Source organism: Maniola hyperantus, chromosome 17 (assembly GCF_902806685.2).
Source record: "Maniola hyperantus chromosome 17, iAphHyp1.2, whole genome shotgun sequence".
Lineage (NCBI taxonomy): Eukaryota > Metazoa > Arthropoda > Insecta > Lepidoptera > Nymphalidae > Maniola > Maniola hyperantus.
Window position 1 is genome coordinate 1,651,555 of NC_048552.1, and position 23,133 is coordinate 1,674,687.

The 23,133-nt window shown below is 41.1% G+C and overlaps 1 protein-coding gene across 6 annotated transcripts in view; it reads right to left on the reverse strand.

The window, feature by feature from the left end:
* Positions 1–365: 365 nt before the first annotated feature.
* LOC117990207 (ral GTPase-activating protein subunit beta) overlaps positions 366–23,133 on the reverse strand; it is a 31,329-nt gene continuing 8,561 nt past the window's right edge. For 5 of the 6 annotated variants that reach the window (XM_069504335.1, XM_069504332.1, XM_069504334.1 and 2 more), the window contains 21 exons: positions 21,742–21,828; positions 20,857–20,982; positions 20,513–20,590; positions 19,111–19,276; positions 17,481–17,690; positions 16,459–16,664; positions 14,957–15,052; positions 13,272–13,406; positions 12,139–12,360; positions 11,017–11,123; positions 9,921–10,083; positions 9,199–9,370; positions 7,735–7,864; positions 6,634–6,735; positions 5,892–6,094; positions 4,865–5,027; positions 4,186–4,313; positions 2,954–3,120; positions 1,900–1,986; positions 1,504–1,729; positions 366–811 (listed from right to left, as the gene is read on the reverse strand). In XM_069504335.1, the coding sequence (XP_069360436.1) occupies positions 700–811; positions 1,504–1,729; positions 1,900–1,986; positions 2,954–3,120; positions 4,186–4,313; positions 4,865–5,027; positions 5,892–6,094; positions 6,634–6,735; positions 7,735–7,864; positions 9,199–9,370; positions 9,921–10,083; positions 11,017–11,123; positions 12,139–12,360; positions 13,272–13,406; positions 14,957–15,052; positions 16,459–16,664; positions 17,481–17,690; positions 19,111–19,276; positions 20,513–20,590; positions 20,857–20,982; positions 21,742–21,828 (3,086 nt within the window). In that variant the 3' untranslated portion in view covers positions 366–699. The remainder of the gene's footprint in view (positions 812–1,503; positions 1,730–1,899; positions 1,987–2,953; positions 3,121–4,185; positions 4,314–4,864; positions 5,028–5,891; positions 6,095–6,633; positions 6,736–7,734; positions 7,865–9,198; positions 9,371–9,920; positions 10,084–11,016; positions 11,124–12,138; positions 12,361–13,271; positions 13,407–14,956; positions 15,053–16,458; positions 16,665–17,480; positions 17,691–19,110; positions 19,277–20,512; positions 20,591–20,856; positions 20,983–21,741; positions 21,829–23,133) is intronic. The other variant, XM_069504333.1, reaches the window with a different exon arrangement.

Below are 23,133 nucleotides of genomic sequence, written 5' to 3' on the forward strand. Positions count from 1 at the left end.
ATCTGTCAAACTGTCAAATGCATCGAAACTGTCGAAACTGGATTTTTTTTTCTCATGTCTACGTTTGATTGCCAGCGAATGTCATGAGTTCACTTCAAAAAGTTTTTATTTTGAATTTTAAGAGTTAAACGCCCTGAAACAATAGATAGTATAAACATATAAAAATACAAAAAAATTGAATAAAAAATCGTCCTAAAACCGTGTAGTCGCCGGCATATGTAGAAGCGCCCGATGACGCGGTTCGCCGTACGGTACGACTGGGTACGACCCAACGAATGGATTCTGTGCGTAATCTAATATATTGTATAATCTAATTATCATAAGAGTAGAATTCAGAAAGAGAAAAAAACAATAACAATTTAGAGAACTTTAATAAATACTTTAATTTCATTACATACACAATAATAATTAAATAAAACGAATTTACATAATTTAATTACATTATTGGAATGTTAAGTACAATTTAACAGTTAAAATAATTCAGTCTTAACTTAATACTACATAATATATTTATAAATTACTAAAATGTTAAATAATGCAGATCTGTACAAAATACTGCCATTAAACTATACCTAACGCACATAACGCACATTCGCAGAGTATGAAGAGGTGAGCCGCGATACAGTCTTTAATATCATAAATGTATATTAAATGATGCTATGACCTTTAAGATGCCTATCCACTGTGCGTGCGTTTGGTTTAAGGCGCCTTAAACAGTGACTCTAACAGTTCAGGTTCGGAGAGGTCCTTTTTAAACTGCTGTGCGATGTCCTGGATGAGGTGACGTCGGCGCACGTGCGGGGGCTGGTACCTGGGAGTTAACAAGATAAACTTTAAACTCAAAGATTATTAAAAAAACCGGTCAAGTGCGAGTCGGACTCACACACACGAAATGTTTCGTACCATCGTAAGATATTTTAACACTTCTATTGTAACACTGCAAGTTAATGACGGAGAGCGCCATCTACATGTGAACTAGTTATGTTCGTGAACACATTTTTCGGCATCGCTCCACTTATACCCCGATCATCGACCGGGCGTCCACTACCTCGAGAGCTCCTGCGATCTCTAACTCCAGCACGACAAGCAGGCGACCCAAGCGACGACAACTACGACGACGCGATACCCACCGGACAAGACCCCATCTTCGCATCCGACGGCGAGTCCAGCGCCGTCGAGAGGAGACTCATCCCGATCTGACGCGGACTAACAATATCTCCGCGCGCGGCGAAATGGCTTTTGCCACCCGCAGCGCGGAGAACAAACGAAAGGAAAGTCCACTAGGGCCACTAGCCAAGATGCCCTATCGGTGCCTACCCTACCCTAGCCGGTGAAATCCGGGCTTAAAGAACAACACCAGGGCACGAACCTGCCCTGCGCCATACCCTGGTACGGAGGCCAAGCCTCGAGGCCCCCGTCTGGCCGTTTCCGCCGAACGGAGCAGACCCGCACATAATTGTGTGATGTAACATTAACAGCTGTGGTTAAAGATCTTATACTCACAGGTCAGTGTTGAGGCGAGCTCGCCGAGCCAGGAAGCGCGCGGCGCGACGCAGACAGTCGGGCAACAGTCGCGGCGCCAGCAACGCGCCGTCAGCCAGCACCCCCGCCCCGCCCGCACCCCCCACCCGCACCCTCACGAGTCCCGCTCGCACGCCGCTCACACACAGCACGCTGGTTTCGTGGCGCCGCCATGGCACGCCCGTTTCACAGTACCGTACCAGGTCATCTAAAAATGTCGTATTGCTATAAAACTCCGATATTAACTATTAGATAATGGTGGTGGTTGGAAATATTACTTAATAACTATTAGATAAGGTTGATGTTCAATTCGTGGTTATGTAAAAATACGAATTTAGATCAGCTGTTTTCGACTATTATGGCGTAAAAATGTCTTACCGATCGGCAAATTGAGGTGGTCCTCAAAGTCTTCCAGCCATATAATAAGGATCTTCGGCGTGAAGTCTCTGTTGCGGCGTCCGCTGCCTGCGAACGCGTATCGCATTGATGAAAACAATTTTGAAGTGTCACAACTCACAAAATAATTCTAAGCGGACAAGATCGCGGGCTATACTCTATCCGCGGATAGAAGTCAGCATAGTGCTCTTACTGTTACGTAATCCCATACAAATGATAGAACCAAAAATTACTAAGTTTGGCACGAAGAAATTTAATTCGTGCGAAATTCGCGAAATTCTTGTTTTTTGAATTCGAATGTTTTTTGTAAATATTTTCGAATTGTATTTCGAATGTTTTTTGAAAACTTAGTTGGTGCCTCAAAATGGTTAATGCCCACTGAGATTTTTGGCTCTATCATTTGTATTGGATTTAGTAACATAGAGAGCGCTATACTAATTTCTTTCCGTGGATACAATATCTAAATATATAAAAGGAAAATCTGACTGACTGACTGATTGACTGATCTATCAACGCTCAGCTTAAACTACTGGACGCATCTAGCTAAACAGCATGCAGATAGATAGCTATTATGACGAAGACATCCACTAAGAAAGGATTTTTGTAAATTCTATCTCCAAAGGGGTAAAATAGGGATTTCAAAGTGTAGTCCACGCGGATGAAGTTGCGGGTATAAGCTCAGGGCCATCTTTAACCTATTGGAGGCCCTGGGCACATTAGAATAATTGAGCCCCTATGACCATGACAGAGTAGTGGGTCGGGGGTAAACAAGAAGGATCGAATATAAGTCAGTCTTGACTATAGTTAACTATGTCTATGGTCCTCTGTTTGAGTGGGCCTTTTTGACCTTTGATTTTATCGAAATAAATATGTTTTTCGGTAATAAAATATCGGTCGGTCGGTTATAGTTTGGTGATCTGGCAGGGACTAGTGGGCCCTTATCTATCGTGGGCCCTGAGTGCCCAGTGGGAAAGATGGGCCTATAAGCTAGTAGTATAATATGATGTATACCCTGAAACAACAGTAACACATATACCTGAGAGCGGCGGTGCGGGGCGGTCCAGCTCGAGCGACAGAGCGCGGGTCTTGTCGAGCGCGCGTCGCTCGCCGCGCTCGCTCTCGCTCACGCTCCGCTCGTAGCTCACTCCGCTCCCGCCGCTGGATACGTCCCACCATGACCCGCCCGCTTTTTCCGACCCCTTACTGAACACACGTAATAAAAAAAACTCAAACTCAAACTCAAATTATTTATTCAGAATAGGTATTTTACGCTTACTGATGGTTAAAATTTTATTTGTGATAATTAATACGTACTTAAAACTAAAGCTACGAGGGTTCCAAACGCGCACAGGTCTGAGAAAAGCCCACAACAAACTCAGCCGGGTATTATTTTTATTATCACCACTTTACAAGATCACTTATTGTAGCAACTCATTCTCAAGCTTTCTTATCATTTAAAGACTTGGTCTATTTCAATTTCCCAAAAACAGGGCCACACAAAATTAATCCAAGTGACCATTTATTTTATCGAACTGAATTCTGTTATTAGAAATTCATCTTCATGTATTACGATCTCAGTATGATCAGTACCCTTATTATAAATCCAATGCGAAAGTAGTTCCAGAGATTACTTCCTACAAACAAACTTTTCCTCATAATTTTAAATACACATCAAAAATTGCGAACCGGCAGGAATCGAACCCGCGTCTCCTGGGATCGTCACTGGCAGTAAGCGGGCTGTAGCTTAGTAGTCAGAGCGTCGGGCGCGATCCCAGGAGACGCGGGTTCGATTCCTGCCGGTTCGCAATTTTTGATGTGTATTTAAAATTATTTAGAAATTTCCTTGAAGTGTAGGAAAAACACTATAAAAATTATAAAACTTTTCCTCTTTATAATATTAGTACAGATATGTTATCATATTATTTAAAATACATTTATATTAAATAAGCTGTGGTAGCCTAGTGGTTAGGACGTCCGCCTTCCAATCGGAGGTCGGGGATTCGATCCCGGGCACGCACCTCTAACTTTTCGGAGTTATGATTATATATATATATATAGATATTATTTAACAGTGAAGGAAAACATCGTGAGGAAACCTGCATGCCTGAGAGTTCTCCATAATGTTCTCAAAGGTGTGTGAAGTCTGCCAATCCGCACTTGGCCAGCGTGGTAGACTATGGCCAAAACCCTTCTCGCTCTGAGAGGAGACCTGTGCTCTGTAGTGAGCCGGTGATGGGTTGATCATGATGATGATGATGATAAACTTACTTGACGGAAAGGCACGAGCCGTCCACGTCGCACTTCATGCTGTCACTGTGGTCGTCCGCCTCGCCGAGCTCGTGGCCCGACGGAACCACGAACGCTATCTCGTCCGTAGAGTCCGACCAGTATAATACCTGGCGAATAACAACTAACTGTTATATGTACGAGTTCATAGTTTGGAGGTAACATGTTCAGCCCCGACTTTCTAATAGGGGTCGGGGGTTCGATCCCGGGCATGCAACTCGAACTTTTCGGAGTTATGTGCGGTTTTTAAGTAATTAAAATATCACTTGCTTTAACGGTGAAGGATTGTGAGGAAATCTGCATGCCTGAGAGTTCTCCATAATGGTCTCAAAGGTGTGTGAAGTCTGCCAATCCGTACTGGGCCAGCGTGGCAGACAATGTCCTAAACCTTTGAGGAGACCCATGAGCCAGCGATGGGTTGACCATGATGATGATGCAACTCGCGGGTAGACGGAGGTCCTTCGGGGTGATTACGTATCTCGCGACGGACTTGCGACAATGCTGTCAAACGTCACACGTAACAGCGGCTAGAGAGAGACAGCAATAGCCACAAAGCAAAATAAGAAGAAGAAAAAGAGAGACAGCAAATGAACTGTCGCATTGCTGTCGCTACTGCAATGTTTTACGTAATCACCCCGCTTGTCTTCTGTCTCTACTGTACCTGCTCTCTGCCGTCGTAAACGCTGGGCGTCATCGGGTGTTGCGACGGCGACGGCGACGGCGACGGCGGCGGGTCGGAGGGCAGGCGGGGCTGCGCGTCGTAGCTGCTGCGCACGTGGCCCGTCCAGCCCGCGTGGCCCTGCACGCGGACGGGGGTGCCCAACCTTACCGACACACAAATATATTTTATTTTATTCGAATTAACTTTTGCGCTTTCGTAGTAGCGCCAGTGGTAGAAAAGATGAGGGGTAATAGGCTGGCGTGGTATGGACATATAATGCGGAGTGAAGAAAGCCATGTCACTAGAAGAATGTTAAGTATGCATGTGGAAGGAAAAAAGAGGAGAGGACGACCAAAGAAAAGGTGGATGGATTGCGTGAAAGAGGATATGCGTGAAAAAGAAGTGGATAATACGTTGACGAATGGCAGGAATGAGTGGCAGAAGAAGACATGTTGTGCCGACCCCACGTAGCGTGGGATAAGGTAAGGAAGAAGAAGAAGAACTTTTGCGCTTTCGAATTAAGGTAATCGATAGTACGCGCACATCATACATGTCGAGATGGGAACGCGCTGCACAGCCGCACGGCCCCCGCACTACGCCGGTGCGGGATAGTGCGGGTGTGCGGAGCGTCCCTCCGCTTCGTACCCCGATTGCCATCTCGGCTTGTCGCATATTATACCAGTGTTCAGAATGCCCGCACCAAGAAGAACCAGTAAAAGCTCTGTGGTTATTACCAAGAATAACATTCACGAAAACCCTTGAAATACAAAGGAGAACAATCAAACGTGCCGTGTGCACCGCAGGACTGCTTGGAGCGACTAAGAATCTGGCAGGGGAATTGTCTAATGCTGTCTTACTCACCCACGCAGCATTCGCACGAAAGCAGATGAGACAACATCACCTGTCACACTGGCGGTTATGTTACCCACGTTGGGATGTCCCACTTATGCGTTCAGATCATAGCGACTTGTTTCTTCTTAGAGCGGGAGAACCCTGCAGGGGAACTGTCTAAGGCTGTCTCACTCACCCGCGCAGCATCCGCACAAAGGCAGGCGAGACGGCATCACCAGTCGCGTTGGCGATGATGTCCGCCGCGTTGCGCTGTCCCGCTCGCGCGTACATCACGTGCACAGTGAGCGCCGCGCGACTGCCCGTGGCGTCTAACCTCCTGAGAGCAGCTGAGAACCCCACAGCTGAACTGTCCAAGGCAGTCAGACGGGGCAGGTTACCCTGGACATTGGACAATCAAGAAAATGAACCTTTTGGGATAACATATTTACAAGATCTCTGAAATTTAAGGGCAAAGAAGGGCTTCTGCAACCTCTGGGATGGCTTTGTCAAGTAGCATCTAACCTCCAATGAGTAAATAAGAACCCCACGGCTGAACTATCCAAAGCAGACAGATGGGCAGGTTACCCTGGATATTGATTGGACAATCAAGAAAATGATTCGTTTGACATAATTACAAGATCGCCAAAAAAAATACTGTAAGGAAAAGAATTACTGGTGCCACATTTCGTCCACGTTGATATAGGTACATATTTTAGAATCCCGTGGGAACTCTTTGAAAAAGTCACCTGTCTTTAACTGTATCCATGTAAATAATCGCCTCGAGCCGTTGCTCCGTTGCAGCGTGATTGAAAGATAAACCAACAAACAAAAACACTTTCGCATTTATAATATGGGTACTGGGTAGTGCTGTTATTCGTTGATCGACCAAGAGTTCTGAGGTGAAGCTAAAGGGTGTATCAAGATAAAAGGAAAAATACCTTTTTGTCTCCGCCGATGTTCAAATACCCGAAGTGTGAGAGAAACAATCTTGCGGTCTGGAACTCGGTTACGGGTTCGGGCGGCACGTACTCTTCAGGCATCTGAGTAAAAAGAATGTTGCTTTAATAATAAATTTGTAATAATATACTTAAAATAACTGTAACCCTATTTGGCCTTATTTTCAGTCTGTTATTATGTAAAATTATATTGTATATATCGCTGTTGATTGCAAAAACCGAATAAAATAAAAAATAAAAATAAAATAAAATAAAACTTTTTCAAGCATATTCAATTAGTTACAAGATCCAAAAGGGTGAACAAATGAAAAAGGAGCATTCATTATCATCAGCTATAATATTTAAGTAGTTATAGATATTTTACTAACAAATAGGTTTAAGTTTCGTGTAATTACTAACACCAATACGATCCTTTTGTTGGTCAAATTAAAAACATTTTCTTTATTTTCTTTATTTATCAGCACGAGGACCATCCACTGCTGGACTTACTATTCCTTAATAATAAGGGCTGTTGGGCATAGGCCTTCCCTAATGATCGCCACCACACCCTGTCCTCAGCCTTTCTCATCCAGTCACTTCACGTCGGTCTATAGTGAACCCAAAAGACGCAGGTTCGAATCCTGTGGGTTACGCAATTTTTGGTATGTATTAAAAAAACGGCCAAGTGCGAGTCAGGCTCGCACTTGTTACAGTCGTATTTTTTCGTCATTTTTCACGATAATTCAAAAACTATGATGCATAAAAATAAATAAAAATCTGTTTTAGAATGCACAAGTAAAGCCCTTTTATATGATACCCCACTTGATATAGTTATCTTACTTCAAATATTGAAAATACTAATTATTAGTTCATGACCACAGTTTAATTTTTTTTGTGTGATCTAACCCTAAATTCACGGTTTTCAGATTTTCCCCCTAAAGCCAGCTATAGGACCCACCTACCTGTCAAACTTCATGATTCTAGGTCAACGGGAACTACCCTGTAGGTTTCTTGACAGACAGACAGACAGACAACAAAGTGATCCTATAAGGGTTCCGTTTTTCCTTTTGAGGTACGGAACCCTAAAAATGAAGCGATACTTACAACATTATCCTCGCTTTCCCTGACTCGTTTCTCGATGGCGGCCTGTTGTTCCAGGAGTCGGAAGAGTGTGGGAGCTTCTGGGTCATTAAGTTGCCGCAGTACTGCGTCTAGTGTGGGGAACGCTGCGTCACTGGGAATCAAAGCGCATTTTCTAATTACGTGATCTTCTCGTTACCTTATCCCACGCTACGTGGGGTCGGCACAACATGTCTTCTTCTTCCACTCACTTCTTTTTTTTTAAATATAGATATAGCGAGCAAACGAGCAGGCGGGTCACCTGATGTTAAGTGATTACCGCCGCCCATGAAGATTTGCAGCACCAGAGGAACCGCCAATGCGTTACCGGCCTTTTAGGAATTTGTTGGTCCGCCCTTGAATAACCCCATGTTCAGTGGCGTGCACAGGATTTCAAGCCAGGGTATGCATTTAGGTATGAACTTATTTTCCGGCAGGTTTTAATGAAAAATAAGCATTGATTTATTACAACGAGGGTAAGCAGTGCGTTTATGCCTCTATCAGCTGCACGCCACTGCCCATGTTATAATCTTGTGGGAACACCGCCGATGGGAGTTGGTTCCACAGTTCTGTCATTCATCAACGTATTATCCACCCCCTTTTACACGCATATACTCTTTCACGCAATCCGACCACCTTTTCATTGGTCGTCTTCTCCTCTTTTTTCCTTCCACATGCATATTTAACATTCTTCTAGTTTTCCTCCGCATTATATGCCGATACCATGCCAGCCCTCATCCCCTCATCTTTTCTACCATTGCACTGACGCTAATTTCAAACTTCCCCTTACATATTCACTAGCTGATGCCCGCGACTTCGTCCGCGTGGAATTAGGTTTTTTAAAAATCCCCTGGGAACTCTTTGATTTTCCGGGATAAAAAGTAGCCTATGTCACTCTCCAGGTTTTTATCTATACCCATGCAAAAAATCACGTCAATCCGTTGCTCTGTTGCGACGTGATTGAAGGACAGCCCAACAAACCAATAAACCAACAAACAAACACACTTTCTCATTTATAATAAACTAGCTTATGCTCGCGACTTCGTCCGCGTGGACTACACAAATTTCAAAACCCTATTTTACCCCCCTTAGGGTTTGAATTTTCAAAAATCCTTTCTTAGTGGATGCCTACGTCATAATAGCTATCTGAATGCCAGATTTCAACCCGATCCGTCCAGTAGTTTGAGCTGTGCGTTGGTAGATCAGTCAGTCAGTCAGTCAGTCAGTCAGTCAGTCAGTCAGTCAGTCAGTCAGTCACCTTTTCATTTTATATATTTAGACTATGGCCAAAACCCTTCGCACTCTGAGAGGAGACCCGTTCTCTGTAGTGAGCCGGCGTGGGTTGGCCATGATGATGATGGGTGTATGAGTGACACTTACAGTGTTAGGTGTGTGTGTGTGTGTAAGTGGTATGGTGGGTTGGTGGGTGTGTAGTGGTATGTCACTCACACGGCGCAGGGCGGCGCGGCGGGGAGCGGCAGGCAGGCGGGGGGCGCGCGGGGAGGGGGCTCCAGCATGGGCACGGGCCGCGCGCACGCCGCGCCTCCCCGCCCCGCACACCGCGGCGCCCCTCTGCTGCTGAGCGACCAGGCGAAGCGACCCCAGCCGCAGCGAATAATCACTGAATACACACTTTACTGTTTTATACATCTTCTTCTATATATTATATATATAAAAGGGAAAGGTGACTGACTGACTGACTGACTGACTGATCTATCAACGCACAGCTCAAACTACTGGACGGATCGGGCTGAAATTTGGCATGCAGATAGCTATTATGACGTAGGCATCCGCTAAGAAAGGATTTTTGAAAATTCAACTCCTAAGGGGGTGAAATAGGGTTTTGAAATTTTGTAGTCCACGCGGACGAAGTCGCGAGCATAAGCTAGTTTCAATAAAACGTGAAAAATTCACTACCAAAAGCATATTTGATACTTCCATTAAAAATTGCACCTTATCAGTTTGAGTTATAAAAGCTAATAACTTCACTAGTGGCAGAATAACTCATTAAAACTAAATTAAAACTACCTGACTATTCATAAGCACTTTTAAAAAGTTTACATGAATAAAAAAAACATTCTATTCTATTCTATTCTATTCATTTAATCATTTTTAATCTGAATCTGAATCTAACAAAAATCAAAAAAATGTTGCTCAGTTTAAAATCTCACCAACAATGGTAGGCTGCGGTTCTTGGCTGTTCGCAAGCGGCTCTTCCAACAGAGACAACAACGTGTTCCCATCTGCCACGAAATGCCGGAGCTTCCCGTGGCCCAACGCCGATAGCCAACGCTCGTCCAGTCGGCACCATTTACCGCCGTCGCTTGTTCCTACCTGAACACGTGAATTAACACTATTATTTTAATGAAATTTCAAATTAGTTAAACGAGTAGGTAGGTACGCAATGAAAAGCGATTTTTTTGAAGAATATTAGCCAAGTTAATTTCGAACTAATATTCCCCTTTCCCCTCCAATTCAGCGTAAAGCTTGTGCTAGGAGTATGTACGACAATACAACGGGTGGGATTTGAACCGGCGACCTTTCAGTTTTCAGTCCGCTCCTTTAACCGTTGAGCTATCGAGGCTCTGAACTGAACTGAACATCAACACCTTCTTCTATCAGCGATTCTTTGATTTTCTGCAGCCCTGGTAGAGTTGAACATATTGAAACTCACAATCACGTCAAAATTGCAATATAAGAAACAATGTGTTACTGACTACCGTCGGTCACATAATTCCAGAGCTTCCTATGGCTTAACGCTGGTAGACAAAACTACTCCAAGTCGCATCATTTACCGCCGTCACTTGTTCCAACCTGAACATATTTGCCTATGCCGAATAGATCATGTTCTGTCAGCAATTCTTTGTTTTTCTGCAGCCCTGCTAGATGTGTTACTAAAGCGACCCATCTTGGCTTCGCACTGGTAGCCAAAATTACCCAAGATTGTAAAGTTGCATTTTAAAAAATATTTTTTGGTTATTTGAGTTACTCTTTGAAAATAGCATTATAGCATTAGGCACTTATTTAACTTCGTTAGTGCGATTGAAGATCTATGGCAAGAGGTTAAAGAACCCGTGGCGATATTTAGTTTCTGTATGTATGTATATTGTATGTTGTATATACTTTATTCACCACCAAACACAAATATGTGGAGACTGCCACAAATTCCTTTGGACTAACTTTCAATACAGGATCCTCTGGGATCAATTTCTTAAAGCTTCAGGGGTTTTAGGATTATTTTTATGTTTAGGGTTTTTTACTAAATACCTGTTCCAAAATCAACATCAACAGCGATTCGGCAGCATCTCTCACACGCATTGATACAGGTTTCAATTCCTTTTCATCCTTCATTTTGGGCGCTTCGCCAGGTTTACCTATGGACAAAAAAAATTATTAAAGATAGTGCTAAGTATATTAACTTTGTCTTTTACTTTCATCTTATCGAGGCTCTAAAATGCAAGTAAGGAAATGGAAAGACAAGGTGGGATAATTTTAACTTTGATTTGCTCGAGTTGAGTGCTTATGACAGCGTTTTGGTTCGTACTTTATTAAAGGAGGGCAGAAAACTATAAATAGATTCATAATATGTTCAGGATTGAACAAACTATTAATTAATATTTTGGAATTAAAAAATTCAGGCATCGGACGCTTGGTAGACGCGAAGCTTATGCGCAATTTTCGTGTACCTAAATAGTTTTGACCGGACAGTCCAATATATGTATACCACCAAAATACCATTATAACATGACATCAGTCATGTTATCCTGCTGCGCGATTGCGGGAGAATGACAGCTACAGTGTCACGATCGCAATCGTCTCTGATTGGTTAACGCTCGCTCACTATTGGCTACAATGCATTGTTGCAACAAGAATCGCACAAATTCAGCCAATCAGAACAATTGAGATTGTAATAATGAGTGATGCAGGTTTTAGACAATCGCCCTACGGGTGTTACGGGGTTATGAAGTTGATTGTATCAGAAAGTTCGACATATAAAGCTGACCTTGAACCTGCGCAGTGGGTGATTTACTTGATAACTGCTCTATTAGGTGTTGTTCGCACCACACCACCTAAAAGTGAGGCACGAAGGCGGAGGTGTCTGTCTGCTGCGCGATTGGATCTTCAGCTATCTTTTCACTTTCCGCGCTGTAGGAAAGTACAGTATGACAAGGCTCTCTTGGCACTTAAATCATATTGACAGGGGGGCGCTGTTGGAGAACAAAGCATAACAACATTCCGAATATTCAATCAAGAACAAAGGGGACACTTGACGGCAACGTTAGTTCCGATATTCGCCGCGCGCCAAGATAGCCTTGTCGCCCTGTACGTATTTATGCGCACACTCTCTTCCTATCTTTACTGTTGTTCAGAGCCCAAAGGCCTACATACCCTGGCTCTTGGAGCCGGAGATGCCCAGCTCGACGACCTCGAGCAGCGCCGCGAGGCAGTCGGGGTCAGCCAGTAGAGGCGCACACAGCCACGACGCGAGGCACGTGTACGCGGCCACGACGCACGAGTGCAGATCGCGCGAGTGCGCCTGCGGTGGCCGGCCGCACTGTACGCCGATGTAGTCGCAGATCCAACGCACCGCGCGTTTGCGCTCGATCGCGTCTGTGACAAACACGTATATTTGGACTAATTCCGTTGTATACAATCTCTAAACTAAACTAAAATGACACGTTCATAATGTTGCTTGCGGAAAAGGATAGCACTAGATGTAGACCTGTAAATTTAGTTTAGAGATTGTGTACAAGAGAATCGGCCCCATTGTATCTTATAAAAATCCATACTTTCATACTAATATAATAAATACGAAAGTGTGTCTGTCTGCTAGCTTTTCACGGCCCGTCCGTTCAACCGATTTTGACGAAATTTGGTACAGAGATAGCTTGCATCCTGGGGTAGGACATAGGACTTTTTATCTCAGAAAATCGAAGAGTTCCCACGGGATTTTCAAAAACCGAAATCCACGCGGACGAAGTCGCGGGCATCAGCTAGTACTAGATAAAGCCCGCGACTTCGCCCGCATGGATATAGGTTTTTAAAAATCCTGTGGATAGTTGATAAATACATAGTAGCTTATGTTCAACCATATCCTGGATGTAAGCTATCTTTTAGCCAAAGAGATGATGTCCATGACGTTTTAAAAAATCCCGTGGGAACTTTCAGGTTTTCCGGGACGATTTAAGCTAATTCTGTGCCAAATTTCCTCAAAAACGGGTAGGCCGTGAAAAACTAGCAAATAGACAGACACACTTTCGCATTTATAATACTGTATGGAAATGGATGACTAGTCAACTTTCAAGGTTTCAGCGATTTCTCAATTTCGTGCCCGATCTTTCTTTGTCTTTTTGCACCACTGTTTGTGAAATCTGGACGAAATCATCAAAATAGTTAAATTCATAGCAAAAAGTCTCACCTATCATAAACTCTTGAGGGCATGAAATGCAAAATAAAATATCAATTTATTATCAACATCTTCAAATCAACAATACATTTTTCAAAAGAAAACTACTACTCACCAGGTTTAGAAGAATGCAGTTTGGCAAGTCCCGAGAGAAGTTCCAAGGCAGCGAGCGAAACTTGCAAGTCCCCTTTCCATGAGGATATCAGTCTATGGCACACGAGGTACGTCGCGCGTACCACTAGTGCCGCCCCTATAACATTGCTTTACGATCGAATCAAAGATATATTACTTCGAACCACAGTGGCATCGACTCTGATGTTTTTCTCTTTTAGAGTATCTGCGTCTTTTTCTTCTTAATATGGCCAAAAAAGGACGGAACATGAATTTTACATTTGTGCTCTACATATTTAAACAATAGGCTCACGACTGGCACCTAAAGTTACGAGGTTTTACAGTTCTAAATTGAATTAGGTTTGTCTGTCCCTTTCATTTACATTTACATTGGTAAGAAAAAAAAGGCGAATACTCTAAAATTTAGTCGCGCTCAGAACTAGTACCATTGGTTATCTTGGTTATAACACAACTCTTGAAACTAGATTGACAGATCTTTTTAAAACAAGAGTGAATAGGCATCTTTTCGGTAAACGTACAGTGCTGCAGATTACACGTACAAGGACGCTTTTTGCCCTTTTAAATCTGTCCATTTAGCTGAGTTTTCAATTTGTGGAAAACTAAATTATAAGCAGGACCAATAAAAAAGCCCATACTTAAATCACACACAGACATACATAAGATAAACATAATATATATTTGAAGATCGATTTGAAGTTCAACCACAGGTTCAACATCACAAATATGACAGGTCAGGTAGTAGACAAGTAGTAAGTCTAAAGAATAATGGGTACCTACATAATACATAAACATTTCTAAAGAAGATAATAACTTTTTATGGATGAAAAGGGATGTGTCGGCAATTAAATCTTCTTTTGAAAATTATACAAATAAACGACAGTGAATGCATTTTGAGAACACACTTTCCATATTTGCTGTGTCATGTTTGTGTCAACTGTCACGTAAAATGTATGATTTTCATTTTAGTCCTTAATCTAAGGGTAAACTACATGACTAGACATGACACATAGCGCAAATATAGCGAGTGCGTACTCAAAATGTATGCATTATTATAACATTTTTAAAGACTTTTTGAAGGAAAGTAAATTGATGGGTATTTTAATGACTTTACTAACTGGTGAATTAAGGTTATAAAGATGAACGAAAACAAAGTTCAGCAAGCCGTAACATAATGGAAAAGAAGATAAAAAGCATTTGAATATTATAATACATAATTATAACACACGTGTTCGGAATTCGGATGATATTTGAATACACATTCATAAATAACCCAAATAGGCACTACTTAATTAAAGAGTTCCCGCGGGATTTTCAAAATCCTGGAGACAGCAATTTATATTCCGAAAAATAGCAGAGATTTTTAAGAACTAAATGTACTCGACAATATTGCCACAGAATACTTAGTACCTTGAAGGTACAGAAGGATCACTCCGCAAAGATGGTTCAACAAATAGCGACCCAGCTTGCACAGCGCTGCAGCCTGAGATTTAATAAATGGCTCTCTGTCTAATGCGTAACTCTTATCTTTTATCTCTCTCTTTCATAAGAGATAAGAATAACGCCGCCGTAGATTATTTCTCGGGTCAAGTGTCTCCCAGTACAAAAAACATCAACTATCTTTTATTCAAATATCATTCCTACAGTATAGCAAAATAAAGTCGAAATTACCGAAAACAGGCGAAGATGGGTCTAGCTCCCTAACGTCGGCTGCGAAGTCGTCCTGCGAGCCTTCCGCGCTCGCCGGCCCGCTGCTATCCGACCGTGCTAAAACACCCCCCATAATATAACGCTGTTATATACTAAACAGGCGCTTTTTCATCTAGTCTTTTTAAATCCAATCAACTAAGTAGCTCATTTTCATCGAGTCGCCTTACTTTTTTATCCAATAAGCTAGTAGCTGTTGAAACTTGCTATCCCAATTGTTTTTATGGTTATAATTCTTGCAATAAGTACTTATTTATAGCAACTTATTAAGTACTTAAGAATCAGAAGCGAATTTTTCTTTGCATAAAATTTCCTCACTCCTCCTTCTCAACTTTAAGAAAGTTTGCGAGAACTCTTAATGTTTTGTATATGACTGAAATTAAGAGCACCTGACCTGAGAGCCAATAGACTCATAAAAGCGTCCTGACTACAAAGTGGGCGGAAAAAGGTAAGAAAGCGTTCCAAACACCGATAGCCCGTTTCAGCTTGAGATGGCAATCGGGGCATGAGGCGAGGGGATACCCCGTACACCCGCACGTCACCCGCATCGGGTTAGCGCAGCGGCTGTGCGAGTGTGCGGGGCGTTCCGTCCCCGATTGCCTTCTCGACCTGTCGAGTACTATAGGTAATACAGCTCTCCTAACGGACTATCACCCAATTCAAGTACATATTGGCACGTCATATTGAGAAATTGTATTGAAATTGTTCAATGACCTTAACTTATGACTCAAAATATCCACTAAAAAGTTGAAAATTTCTACATCTTTAAGTCGGTAAAAAGTGTCAACTTTTATATTTTGGGAGGTAATCCAATTTGCAGCACACAAAATCCAGACCCAATGTTGGCAGCTGTTGCATGGCGTAGCAAACCAAAATGTAGCGTGTGCGTGATTACAAAATTTTGATGTATGTGTGTAATGTAACTACAGTTTACTTAGATTATAACGATTGTGTATTAGCTGTGATTATGATGCAATGATTACCAAATATGTAATTAAGTTACAGTACAAAATATACAATAAAGCTGATAAATGACCAAATTCACGTCATCCGTTCTGTGTAATCTGTATATATATAAAAATGAATCGTGTTGCTGATCGCAAATCTCGAGAACAGCTGAACCGATTTCGCTAATTCTTTTTTTATAATATTCCTTGAAGTACGAGGATGGTTTTTACGGAGAGAAAAATTTAAAGTATTAAAAAAAATTAAAGAATCGACTGTTAGGCGGTACGAAGTTCGCCGGGGCAAAAAAAAAAATATTCCGATGAATTGAGGACCTCCTCCTTTTTTTGAAGTCGGTTAAAAAAGATTTGAACCATACCTACTTGGTATAATACTGGACAAGAAACTAAACTGGCCTTGAATGCGCAGAACTCATAATTTGGGTTTCATTTACGGGACGCGACGGGCGCAGTGTCCGTGATTGGTTGTCATGTCACGTCATGCCTTGCGCATTCACTTACCTTTATAGTCCGAAGCGTGGGATACAGTGGAGCCAGGGGGCGCGCTATGTACCTTGGTAGTGGTAACGCATGCGTTATGTCGCACGCAGAGGTACAAAGCGCTTAGAAGCGGCACGGCCAACGCTTCTGAACTCTCCACTTGCACGGCCGACACGCACACCAGAGAGAGTCTGCCGCGTGCGTACTCGCCTAGTGTCATGCCGCCGCTACGAGAAATACGCCATTTATAGACATTGATGACGTCACAAAGCAGTCTCCTAAAACTAGCCCAAAGCGTGCGAAAATCTGTAGCGTCAGGTGACATGTTCTGTTACAAGAAATGTGCCATCTTCAGATATTTATGAAGTCACGAATCGAAGAGGATGGGTTCCCATTTCTACTACTCCAAATTGTCCAGTGTCTGTACAGTATGACACGCAGGAGGTGGAGGTGGAAGATAGAAACACGATGGAACTAAGGTACTATCTGTCACAAAATATATGACAGATAGTCCCTTAGTTCCTTAGAAAACCCCATCCATGTCTGGGAAAAAAGAAAAAAATCCATACTAATATGTCTGGCTGTCTGATAGCTTTTCACGGCCCAGCAGTTTAACCGATTTTGATGAAACTCGGTACAGAGTTAGCTTACATCCCGGGGAAGGACATAGGCTACTTTTTATCCCAGAAAATCAAAGCGTTCCCACGGGATTTTTAAAAACCTAAATTCACGTGCACGAAGTCGCTGGCATCATCTAGTTACAAATAAAATTAAGTCCGAACCTAATGCGCCAAATTGATCGACAACTCAGTTTAGTTTTGTTATAGTTGATAACAAAACTAAACTAGCTACTAGAAAGTGGCAGTTGTCTTTTAGAATCTAAACGGTTCATCATCATGATCAACCCATCGCCGGCTCACTACAGAGCACGGATCTTCTCTCAGGGTGAGAAGGGTTTGGCCATAGTCTACCACGCTGGCCATGTGCGCATTGGTAGACTGTACCAAAATACCGGTAAACGGTTACAAAATTGAAATACTTACTACTCATTGCAGCCAGGAAACTCCGGAACCGCCAACCCCTTATAATGATACGGGAAGGCGACCAGAGACAACAGCAGACTGATAGCCGCCTTGCGCAGCTCGCGCTTGTCTATGGGACCGCATTCCAACTTCGGCTCCCGCTCGGATAGGATACGGTCCAGAGCAGTTATGAAGTCTGGTACTAGGACCAACACACCATCCAAATCTAATCTGTAAATGTAAGTTTAATTTACTTCTCATTTCTATCATGTGTATTAAATATTTAAAAGGACGAGGTGCCAGCCGAGCCGAAAATCACTTGGAAATACTCGACTTCGCCTCGTGCTCTCAATATTACTCGGCCATCAATTGTTTTCTTTCCGGCCTGGACATTAATGTACAGTACGCGGCAGAAAGTAATGTACATCGACCTTTAGGAGATAGCAAGATTTGTAGAGCATTGTCTCTGTCGTTGAGACCGACAAAACGTTATATAGGTATAAGTGACAGAGACAAAATGTCATTCTAAAGGCTGATGTACATTACTTTCTGTCGCGTACTGTAGAAACTATTGATGGGGATCCACAGGTAAAACTGATCTCAGAGAGCGCCACAAGAGGTCCGGCCAATGCAAGCCGTCATCTTCACAGTTTCTTACTTAGATTCGGGAAATGACAAATTTTTTTTTAAATTTTTTTTTATTTTATTTTTTTATTATAAAGGCACACAAAACAGGTTTCAGCTATAAATGGTCCAAATAAAAATAAAAAACAATAGATTAAGATCTAAGCGGTAACCCTTAATATGTGTACACAACATTTCTTAAATAAATATATGCACTAACTAACTGATAAGATACAATTTATAAAAACACAAAAAAGAAATACAAGAAAATTAACTATGAAAAATATACTTAAAGTGGAGAAGATGCAAAATGTTGATAAATATGTTTTTTAAATATGTTCAAATTATTATTTAAAATGACAATATTATGGTTAGCATTGACAGCTCAGTATAGCCAGTTCCACAGATGATCCTACCTCTATGGCCGGTTCGCTTATGCGCCGCCTGTCGGGATAAATTGGCAGTGTGGGGATCAGTGTTTCCATGTACACGGTAATTACCGTAGATGCACCGTTATTCAGCCCTAATCTACCGTCAAGGTAATATTATGGCCATTACCTTGACCGTGTCACCGTAATACAAAATCACGTTAAAAATTCATAATATACTGCGTAATACGAGTACGAATCTCAGTCACCTAAGCATATTTCGTAATGGCAACATTTCTCTTGCTCTCGGTTTAAGCATCAAATCTCAGTAATCTAATTTCGTCCTTATTCAAACAATTAGGAAGGAGTAAAATGTAAAACTAATGAGATTTAACAAAATATTAATATGAATAAATCCGTATATGAAAAAGATATTGCTATGCTAGGAGAGTCAGATTCAGAATAATATTAATAGTTGATTAAAAAGCAAATTCGTGACGTTTTTTCTTTTAAAAATGACACGGTAATTTACACGGTATTCTTTTAGCTAATCCACCGTAATTTAATCTAGAAACACCGTAATTTTAACCCTTGAACACGGTAATTCTCGATTTACATATGGAAACACTGGTGGGGATCCACATTTAGTGATTACATACCTAAATATATCAGCGGCGTCCAAAACTACGGCGGCGGCTGTGGCAGGGTCTCGTAGGCCGCGTTGCAGAGCGGCGTAAGTGCGAGCGAGGTAGGGGGCCAAAACTTCTTCCCGGCATTGCTTCGAGCATATCACTCGACATAGAGTACCTAGAGCTACGGCGCGACCTGAAATCAACCAAAATTGTTTTAACTACATAGATCAGGTTGCCTGGAAGAGATTGCTGTGAGCAATAAGGCCGCCTTTGCATACAATTATTTTTTAGTTTTAGTTTCTGTAATAGTTGTGTAATATTTTTTGTGTGCAATAAAGTATTTCTATCTATCTATCTATTTATCATAATTTTATTTTGCTTTGCTTGAATGCTTTTGATGTCAATATAAATGTCAGGTTATGTAAAATTTGAAAAATTTGAAAAGAGGTTTCATTCGCTTTCATAAAATAATAAAATAATATAAGTCCCGCAAATTGCTATTGCGCTGGAACCATGTCTTATTAACATCAAAATGACGTCATTTTGACGTCAATAAAATGCCGGCCACGCGCATTAGCAATTTGCGAGACTTATACCTAAAAACTTTGCGACATTGTTCCATAAAAAAATTGGATTTCAACTCCTCAATCATGATGCTGCAGGGGACCTGATCACCTAAACTGATGGAATCTAGAAACTGTCGGTTATAAATTGATATTGGAGGTACCTACCAAGACAAAAAATTTAGCTGTTTATCTATTGTTTTCTTCAGATAAATATATTTAAGCGCAAATAAAGATCTAAATATTTGCCTACGGATGTGATTTCAGTATGAAATTATGCCCTAGATCGATAGAAATCGAGCCACCTTCATAATAAAAGACAGAATATATGAACAAAACATGAACCGTCAGACAAATATCACCTTTAAATTCTAAAACACGTCACAGATAACAATGAAAATGATATTTGATAAAATATTAAATTCTCCAGCGCAGCACGGGGCCATAACAAAGATAACTTTCGTAATAAGTTTTGGGGATACATTCGGTGAGGATTCCCCTCGTGTTTCGCGAATGAAATCTGCGAAATCTGTTATTGCTCATTGCATATGGAGCGCGCTCCGACAATATTGCACTGAGTTTTGTATATCACATTACATTTGCATTTCATGCGCATGCCGCTTTCGACCTAGCGAATCTGGAATTAGGTTTTGCTTATTTTCTATTTTATAGCTTGGTTCCCATTAGAAATAATGACTAAATTCATAAAGAGACATCTATATTTCTATACTAATAAGAAGAAAAAATTGATTGACTTTTTTTAGGATTCCGTGCCTCAAAAGGAAAAAAGGAGCCCATGTAGGATCACTTTGTTGTCTGTCTGTAGATGAAGCAATTTCCGGGTGGGAGAAAAAGAAGATTAGTACCTGCTTGGTAGCTGATCATACTGAGTCTTTGTGTAGCCTCAACGAGAGAAGGCGGCGGCGGTGTGCCCTCTGCCCTTTCTGGAAATAAATAACAACTCATTTGGCTATTCCAATCACTGCGTATAACATAACCGTGATAGCCAACCATAACCGTTCAAGCAAGTGACATTTAATTACTTAAAACGCACATAACTCCGAAAAGTTAAAGGTGCGTGCCGGGGATCGAACCCCCGATGTCCGATTAGAAGGCGGACGTCCTAACCACTAGGCTATCACAGCTGTTTATAATAAAGTTATAAAAAAATTGGAGTCAAATACCCAATTGCAGAGACAAATCAACTCACGTTGAATATTGTTGGCTGGCGTGGTGCCCACAAGAGCTGCTTCAAACAGCCACTCTCCGAACAGGTGGAAGATGGAGTTCACTTTGGGCCGCAAAGGCGTCAAGGGCGGCTTTTCTGTATCGCCCACTGCAAATAAAACTTTTTTCATTATAAACACAAACTCATTTATTGGAAATGGGTAATACTAAATTAAAAACCAAAATAAAAATGTTTTTGGAAAGTAATAAAATTGTATTAATTTTTAATTAAGTTGTTTTATTAAATTGAGTGTCTCTCTGAGAAGTCTGAGAGACAAAATCCGCCCCAAGCGACAAACTATGGGAAGTAAATATCGGTACTGAATTTTAGACTTTAAATCAAGTGCTATTAGGTTTATTTTACTCTGACATCATTGTATTTGACACTCAAATTCTACTACCAATGCTAGAATAGTAGGGTGATAAAAAAAAAATTACAAAAAAAATAAAAACCGACTTCGTTACATAAACACTAAAAATTGAAAAATAATTTAATTTATTACCGAATATATTATGTATACAAGAGTTAATATAGTTCCATAATAATACTTTTTGGTGCCGGTGCCAATTAGCTTTAGCTGCGCGAATCGTCTAGACTTCATATTTTTATGGGACTCCACAATGGCACCACAATGGCACCTCATTGGCACCGACCCCAAAAAATATTATTATGGAACTATATTAACTCTTGTATACATAATATATTATGTATACAAGAGTATATATATATCAAACAAAAAAAGAATTTTCAAAATCGGTCCAGGCGTTTTTGAGTAATCGGGGAACATACATATATAAAAAAAAAAAAAAAATCCGACGAATTGAGAACCTCCTCCTTTTTTTGAAGTCGGTTAAAAAAGCATCTTACCTTGGGAAGTGATAGAATTTGGTGGTGTAGTTGGTATAACGCTGGAAGGTCGGCTCGATAGTCCTATCAGGGATGAGCGAGGTGTGCCTACAACATACCACAAAGTACATTAATGTGTACCTAATCACTAGCTGGCCCGGCGAACTTCGTACCGCCTAACAGCCGATTTTTTTTCAGGCAATTTTTTAAATTTTTCTCTCCGTAAGAACCATCCTCGTACTTCAAGGAATATTATAAAAAAAGATTAATTTTTATTTTTTATCCAATCAAAATACGTATCAAAAGCTTAAACAAGAAACACTGAAAAAACCACAGAGATTAGCGAAATCCGTTCAGCTGTTCTCGAAATTTGCTATCAGCAACACATTCAGCGATTCATTTTTATATATAGAGATAAAATTACTATAGGTACAGATCGCGCGGCGAGAGTTTGGCTTTGACCTTCGGGTGGAGGGGATTACTGCGCATGGGTACAGTGTGGAGCGCCAATCAGAGCACCGCGTGCGCCTACACACCCGCCCCGCACCCCACTAATTGCCCGTTGATACCCAATTTCTGATTTCTGCGCAATAACGGTCAAAGCCAAACTCTCGCCGCGCGTACTGTACCATAAATTACAATACAAGCAAAACTACCAATGTTTAAGAAGAGTTCATCAAAAATCGTTCGAATGGCAACATTGTGATAAATTCACTCAAAATTAGACGTTATTTCGTTACGGTAAGGTACAATTTCAGTTGTACGCAATAGAACCAAAACTGAACAAATATATGTTTGTTACGAAGCAATTATAATATTGTACCATACATATTTATTCATATTACATGGCGTATAAAATGCGTTCTTGCTTTTGAGTAAGACAGAAGATACAGAACACACGAGAGTAAAAGAGATAGCGCTCTACAAGTGTGACTCAAATGCGGTAGTTTTAAGTTTCAATTTAGACACGTGTCACTTCTTTTTTTTTAAAATCTAACAATCATATAAAAACTGGTGTGACAACACTGACAGAAAATATTATAAAACTAATAAATAATTTGTGATTCGGAAATACTAATCTACAGAACAAAATCTTTTTTACACTACGAATACGTAAACTAAACAAGATGCAATCAAGCAGAAAACTAAGTGCAATAAAACTCAAACTAAAAAATATCTACATTGGGAAAACTAAAATATTAGCCCAATTAAAACCGTTAATATTTACACACTAAAAACTCATTAAAGTATTAACATTTTGGGGAAATAAACAGCGTGTGATAAATTTACAGATCTCAGTCGCTCGACTTGATTTTACGAAATATTTCCTAGGCTGAGATCTATACATCGAACTTGAAGCTCAGACTTAATAAACAGTTAAAGAACAGAACAGTTTAGCCGTTATCATATATT